The sequence below is a fragment of the Stereum hirsutum genome (assembly GCF_000264905.1).
Source record: "Stereum hirsutum FP-91666 SS1 unplaced genomic scaffold STEHIscaffold_11, whole genome shotgun sequence".
NCBI classification, from domain to species: domain Eukaryota; kingdom Fungi; phylum Basidiomycota; class Agaricomycetes; order Russulales; family Stereaceae; genus Stereum; species Stereum hirsutum.
In genome coordinates this window covers 1,484,082-1,491,242 of record NW_006763141.1, presented here as the reverse complement: position 1 = coordinate 1,491,242, position 7,161 = coordinate 1,484,082, and the positions used below count along the sequence as shown (strand labels likewise).

The 7,161-nt window shown below is 53.1% G+C and overlaps 3 protein-coding genes across 3 annotated transcripts; 2 read left to right on the top strand and 1 right to left on the bottom strand.

Annotated features, from left to right (window-relative positions):
* Nucleotides 1-2,024: 2,024 nt before the first annotated feature.
* Nucleotides 2,025-2,944, top strand: STEHIDRAFT_112917 (uncharacterized protein; the record flags this gene model as incomplete). Its single annotated transcript, XM_007306613.1, has 2 exons — nt 2,025-2,192; nt 2,357-2,944. The coding sequence occupies 2 exons, from the start codon at nt 2,025-2,027 to the stop codon at nt 2,942-2,944; spliced, it is 756 nt and encodes a 251-aa protein (XP_007306675.1).
* A 2,467-nt stretch (nt 2,945-5,411) lies between these two features.
* STEHIDRAFT_27229 (uncharacterized protein) lies at nt 5,412-5,804 on the top strand (the record flags this gene model as incomplete). The annotated part of the gene is made up of 1 exon (XM_007306205.1): nt 5,412-5,804. A coding segment is annotated over one exon (393 nt), but the record flags the coding sequence as incomplete, so codon positions are not given.
* Nucleotides 5,805-6,155: 351 nt separating this feature from the next.
* Nucleotides 6,156-6,778, bottom strand: STEHIDRAFT_132829 (uncharacterized protein; the record flags this gene model as incomplete). Its single annotated transcript, XM_007306612.1, has 2 exons — nt 6,156-6,694; nt 6,748-6,778. The coding sequence occupies 2 exons, from the start codon at nt 6,776-6,778 to the stop codon at nt 6,156-6,158; spliced, it is 570 nt and encodes a 189-aa protein (XP_007306674.1).
* Nucleotides 6,779-7,161: the final 383 nt, after the last annotated feature.

Below are 7,161 nucleotides of genomic sequence, written 5' to 3'. Positions count from 1 at the left end.
GATGGAAGAACGTCGCCTACGTGTATGTATTCATTTTATGTTCCCCCAAACTACAGACCCTTCATTTGCTGATTTACTCCCAGAGCCGTCGACCTTGCGTTTTTGTGCCACCGATTCTGTATTTCTCGGGGATCGCGGTGCATCGTCGCCGGCCTTGATCTGGAGTCCTAGCCTCATCATCTGTCTGGGTATCGTCTTTGTTCCCCACGAGACCCGAAGGACCGTCCTCATTTGTTCACGATGATGTGGTAGGTGACAGTGTGAGGAATGCATATAAGTGTTCCTGGCTGACTTGAGTTCTTCCTTTGGCTATAGCGATCCGTTGGCTTCACCGAAACTGACTGGGGAGTGCTCTCGGCTGCCAGCCCGAAGCATTCCTCGTTGCAGCCGTTATATGGCTAGATTGGGCCGTTCTTCACTTGTGACGGTGCGTCGAATCTCAATAGCAGATATCCAGGTTATAGTTTTTGATACTTTTTTGTACAGCCCCTTGTTCTAGCTTCCACTTCGAGCCTAACTCACTGGGACTACACGTCAATCGCTCCCGTCCACTAGGATATTTCAAATCATCGACATGTCTAGAGGCCAAGCTCTCGTCAATGGACCGCTCTTTGCCGTCCCGAGTGCCATCTGCTCCAACATCAGTCGGAAACTCGCTTCCGGCAATGTATACGTGGGGACTCAATTGCCCACCCAGCCTACGTATCTTCCGCAGGGCCGTATCGGAAACTAACAAGCTAGTTGTGGGGACGATGAACCACATGACGAATCTTTACAGCAGCGGCCGGTAGTGGAAGATCTATCGAGAGGGTGGCGCGTGCCACATTTTTGAACCGGACACCTCACCTGGGACAAAGTACGTCTACTTCTAGCTTCTGACCGACTGCTCAAGTTCTGATGACCCAACCCTGCGTCGTAAATGCATTTCTAAGTTTCGGGTGTACTATCTTCGGGACAGGCCTCCTTGCTAAGGCTGGTAAGTTTTCTCCCCTTGTCGTGCTCTGCTGACGACTGTACTGAGTCCCTTGCAGGCAATGTCGACCACAAGCCCCGCAAGTCGAACAACCCGTTCTTGGCCACACGCCACATTTGAGACCTCCTTACCGTCTAAGCTTTCGTTGCCCTTGCGCCTACTCAGAACACCAGTACTGTCGTCACGCTACGTATGCGTTTCGCACTGCGTCTCCGCGTCAATCGAGTGCCAATGCCGGTATTCGCTGTTTAACCGTCTGGCCACGGCGCAGGCCGGCGAGTCTACTCAGTGGAACGCCGCCACACTCGCCACATCACCTCTTACATCTATATCCCTTTCCGGGACCTCGTTCCCTCGTCTACCGGCCCCATGCTTTTGCTACTACGTCGTTCTCCGCGGTATCCTGCTCTACTCACGTCGATCTTGTTGCCTCACCGTCTTGTGGTCGCTGCTCAATACGCGGCCCTTTGTTTCGAGGTTCCACACTCTCTGTCCTCCCTCTCGTGCCATATCGTCTTTGAACGCGGACGTCAAGCCGCCCCAGCCGCCGTCGAAATCGAAGTCGAGGTCGAAGGCGGCGGCTGGGTCGCCTAGGGCGGGTAAATCAAAAGAAAAAGATGAAGACGTGAAGGATGGGACGGATAAGGTCAAAAAACCGACGTCTGGAGACAAGCAACACCACCAGTCCGCGCAGTCGACCGCTTCCACCATCGCTACTAAACCACGCTCTCGAGAATCCATCAAGCATAGATTACAGTTTCCTCCGCCTCCTCCCCCGCCACGTCCCACGAAACAGAAACCGAGACAAGAACGCGAACGGCCGGTGTCGAGTTCGAATTAAAAAAAAGCAAGAAGGGGACGGGAAGAGGAAGACGATGCGCATGAGTGGTTCTTGGAGCAGTATGCGGATGCGGACGAGCCTCAACCATCGGAGGGTGGAACCGCTAGACCTACGCTTTCGCCCTCGCCTGTGGAAGTTGGGAGGTCGATCTGACCTGGCGTGAGTGGGAGAGACGTGTTAGGCGTTGGTGAGAATGGAGTGAAGGCCGAAATGGAGGCGGAAGAAGCGTCGGAGAGGGAGTTGGAGGAGGCGGCTGGGGTCGTCGTCGTGCAGGAAGGTAGTGGCGGGGGTGGCGGTGGCGAGAGGGAGGATGTAAGGATGTATGTGGATCTGGATCTGGATGCGAATAGTGAGATCGCGAGGGAGTTGGATTTGGCGGTGGAGGAGAGTTAGAGTTTGGCGAGTAAGTCGCCTGTGCATGGACATGGACGTGGGCCGAGCGAGGGCAGGATAGAGAAGGAGAGGGCGGAGTGGTGAAGGCGAAGGCGGGTGGGGCGGGTGGTGCTGGTGTTGGGAGAGGGAGCAACCATGCACATGGATAGGTCGCGAAGATGGACGTGGATGTGGACGATGAGCTGTTCAGCCTTGTCGGGGACCACGACCGCGATCATTGGCATCCATCGGTCCAGGACAGCCTTCCTTCAATCCACTTTCTTCATTCAACCCCGCCGTCACAATACTTCGTAGCTGTTTGTATCGTAGGCACGGCGTTCTCCCTGCCTCACAAAACGGCTTCCGAGAAGGCTACCGCACGACAATGCATTTGTTCTGAGGTGCATGATCGAACGGGCCTGTGCAAGTGGTCGTTCGCTCTTTGTTGCCTTCGTCGACATCAGCAACGCCGGCTCCATGACATGGGAGTATCTGGGTGTATATTCGATTGGCTACGCATGCTGTACGCTAGGATGTCGTACATGGTCAAACTCGGCGATGTCACCTCGCCAGAGTTCAAGGCATTTGCGAGCGTCTTGATTGGAGGCCCAGCATTACCCGCGTTATGGAATCTTTACATGGCGGACTTCTGTCTCATGCCCGACAACGACGACCCACTTCTGTCTAGCATCTGCATGTCTCTCCTCGAGCATGCAGACGATGCATTCCTCGCGTCTTACACTGCGCTTGGGCTGTAGGTGTATCCTAATACTTTCTATTCTTGGAGTGCGGGCGGTTGACCGCTCGGCGAAAACTCGGCTCCAGCAGATAAACACTTCGGGCCTTCTCTACCTGCTTCATAGACGCCTCGAGCCTATAACGGGCGGTGTGTTCAAACCGGTCGTTGTGTGGCTACGGTGCTATCTTCGAGAAGTACCAGCGGCTGACCATAGGCATGCACTGACCCGCCTCCTCCTAAGCGACCATCATGTAACTTAGCTGTGGAGGTGCAAAGGCGTCGGTCTCGGTACCGCCCGTATGTCCCGTGCGAGCAGAGGTTATGTCGTCTATGCCCCCTGCGCGTTGAGATCCCGGAGCATTAGGGCTCATCAACGGTCCGCCTACCTGCGGCGTGGCGTGTTTTGGCGGGGGAATCGCAAAGGCTCGAATAAGTCGCTCACATCATGATTTGGCACATGGCCGATGGCTCGATACAAGCCTCGAGAACCTGACACAACCGCACCTACAATATCTATGAACGATATATGTACCGTGAGTTCTGACTAGAGTTGTCGAGGTTGCGACGGACCTCGAAGATTAATTTGTTCACGACCATTGAGGACGGTTTCGAGAGTTGTGGCGCGTCGTGAGCGGTTACAGAGCACACGTGGCCCATATTTTGCACTGAACATCACGTCCCGTGGATGTTCATACAATCACTGCAAGCTTTAGTCTCCCACAGTCAGACCTAAGGAGGGGAAGACAGTCGTTCCCCTTAGATAAGGTACGAGACACTTCATATGCGGTCCCAGTGCATATGAGGCCGTTTGTGCAGATGGGAGGCCCTATATCATGTTCTTCGGGATTCGTAACCTTACAGATCACTGTAATGACTTCGGACCAGTAATAGCTAGATTCACATTCACCCACACGGACCGGCTGTATGAATTTCAAATTATAGTACAGTACAGAGACGCTAGGACCTAGAGGAGGACAGAAAGCAATGTAACGAGAACCCATGGGGCTGCTCAATTCTGGCCGGTCAAACTGTCAAGTCAAACTCGAGCAGGTCAAACTCTGCGAAGCGATGCAGGTGGAGTCGGCAAAAGTCCCGCTACTTCGCGAACACCTCATCATCGAGTGGTTCTCAAGGGGAGACGCATACTGTATAAACTGTCCAACGCAGTTTGTATTCACTAGGTAGGATAAGTCCAGGATTTTTCTTCGAGCGGACCTGTGCGTGCTCGGGTTAGACGTATTTTTTACTGATTTTTACGAAGAGGGGCATGCAATACAGAATTTCTTGATGAAATTTGCACGTCTGTGGCAGAATGAGCAGATCGAGAGTGGCGCAACTCGGCAAACGAGCCCATGTGCGCCACCGCGTAGAGTTTGACCAGCTTGACCTTGACCAGCTTCACTTGACAGTTTGACCTGCGAGAATTGAGCAGCCCCCATAGTCATAAGGGACACGAAAGAGAGGCAGCCGCTGCAAGAAACCAGGAGGTGTCCACAAGAGAAGGATGCGGCCAGTACAAGAAGCACAAGAATAAAGCAGTCAATGTATCACTGAGTACTGAGGGCCGATGGTTGGCGCGCGACTGTTGGATCGAAGGTTGCGACCTGAATCCGCTAGCACTCGAGGAGCGGCGACATTCGCAGCAGTAATCCTGCGTTTCTTCGCAGACTTAGCTGGCTTTACCGGCTGAGTATCCTCGTCGTCGGCCCTGAGAGCAGAGTCGGAAACGCCCGGAAAGACACACTTTGCGCGAAGAATGGGCTTAAAAGAATAGTCAGTTTCACCGTTGGAAATAACCTTGCGAGAGATATGAATGTACACACAACTAACAATTCGACGCTGAGTCCCTTGAGAAGCTCCTTGCGCCGAGGTCGATGAAGAAGCTCGCTCGGTACCTTGTGTGGCGGTCGTCGGCGTCACTGTGCAGAAAGCCGTTATGTATTACCTCGTAGTGCGTGTCTTGAACCTCTATGTCTGACTTGCCACATTAGGCCATCACGCTGCGTATCCTTGCCGTTTAGGTTGTCCAATGCGAGGTCGCCGAAAGAAGGAAGGCACACATTACTATCCTGCTCATACCAAGCCCAAAGGAGATTACGATTCTCGTGTAAGTACCTGTATGCAACCACCCCGACGTGTCGCTCCGATGGTTCTCTCCCACATCATCTAAAGACTACGACACCCTCCTCAAGTACGTCAAAAACTCCACCGGCAAGACAAACTACGAAGACCGCTGTCGAGACACGTGCATTTCCAAACCGTCAATATTCAGTGGCCTCGATCCCAAGCGCGTTCTCGGCATACCTGGATGCTTCACCGCAGATCTGATGCACCTTGCTGCTCTCAATCTTCCCGACCTTCTCATCTCTCTTTGGCGGGGCACCATTGGCTGCGACGAGACAGACAGCAAGCGTGACTGGCCTTGGCTCGTTCTCGTCGAGGAAGCATGGAAGCGTCACGGTCAACTTGTCGGTGCTGCGACTCCATACTTTCCTGGTTCCTTTGATAGTCCTCCCTGCAACATAGCCGAGAAACTCACGAGTGGATATAAGGCGTGGGAGTTCTTGACATACGTATATGACCTGGCACCCGCGTTTCTTAAAGGCGTGCTTCCGGACGAGTACTGGGGCAACTTCTGTAAACTCGTCGCCGCCATTCGTCTTCTCCATCAACGCTCAATCGAGCTCGAAGAATTAGAACAGGCCCATACGTTGCTGGTCGACTTCGTTTCCGAATACGAGGCCCTCTATTATCAGCAACGTGAAGACCGCCTTCACTTCTGTCGACCCAGCATTCATGCACTCCCCCATCTCGTTCCCGAAGCCCACCGTGTTGGTCCGTCGGCGTATCTGACACAATGGACGTTGGAGCGTGTCATTGGACTCCTGGGTGGCGAGATCAAACAGCATTCGAACCCGTATGGGAACCTGTCACAACGCGCAGTTCAGTGGTGTCAGATCAACGCATGGATGTGGGATGTCTTGGTGGTATTGCAGAGCTGTTAACAGAAGAGTAGCTTACAATTTGCAATGGATCATTTGTTCTTCACTTGCGTTGTGAGGAAGATCGAGAGGAAATTAAATTGCCATTGTTATAAAGTAAGTGCAGCAAGAAACAGGACCACAAAACAAATCCGGCAGCATAAGGACATAGCGACACATGCCAGCATTATGAAATCAAAGAAAGCAATAAGGAAAGCGAGAAGAAAACTTAGATTAGCAATGAACTGATCAGGTAAATGGTTTACGATCCTTCACTAACTCATCAAACTTCGAGAACAGCCCATAGGCCATGCGTAGGCGATCGTCTGATGTTCCTTCCATCGCCAGCCTCTCTACCTCAGAAAGATTCTTCGCAAGTCTGAAGCCGTGTCGCACCCACCTAAACAAACCGCCTGGAATGTATTGCGTGATGGCATACCGTGTTTCTCCAGCTTGAATTGCTGTGTTGCCGTGCCGGAGAGTGGCAGAAGGGAGGAACGCGGTCCAACCGGAGGGAAACTCGATTATGACCTTGAGGTCGTAAAGTACAAGGTGGCCACCTTTCGTATGATCGTACCGCCCCGCTGATGTGACACCACACATCACTTCAGCGGAGTTCAGGTTGTCGACGTGCTCTGTGCAGGCTGAGCTTGGGCCCATGTTGACGGTGAAGGTCGTATAGATGGAGTTCGTGAAAGGACGGTCGAGGTCATCATGGTGATCGAGGAGAGAGGCAACACGTTCTCTGCAATAGTCGTACATCTTCGGGGCATAGAACTGAAACACGGCTGCACACAGTCTCAGCACACAGCACAAAAGGTGTCACAGCTTATGAACGTACCGTCTTGATGTCCAGCCACCCGTTGGACCATATTGTGATTACGCAGTGAGTAGGCGACAGCTGGATGCCGAACCTTCAGAAGGCCGGGGCCCTACAAACACGACACGATTGTCAGCACCTATCAGCCGATGAATTCACGGAGAGTTCACTCACCAGTCTCCCATTTCCATGCACAGAGCCCCAAGACACGAACGGGTACTTGCCCCGTCGGTGATCCTGCTCGCCGCCCAGCCACCTCACTTGCTCACCCTCGCGCAACTCCTCAATAAAATCTGCCAGATCTAACATGCCCCCATCCCATGAGACTTTCTCGGAGTCGCTGTCGCCAGGCCCTGGTACAATACCCGAGAGCAGTACGCCGTTCTTGTCTAGGAGTACAATCGGCTGCCTATGTGGAAATTTGGGTCAGCGAGC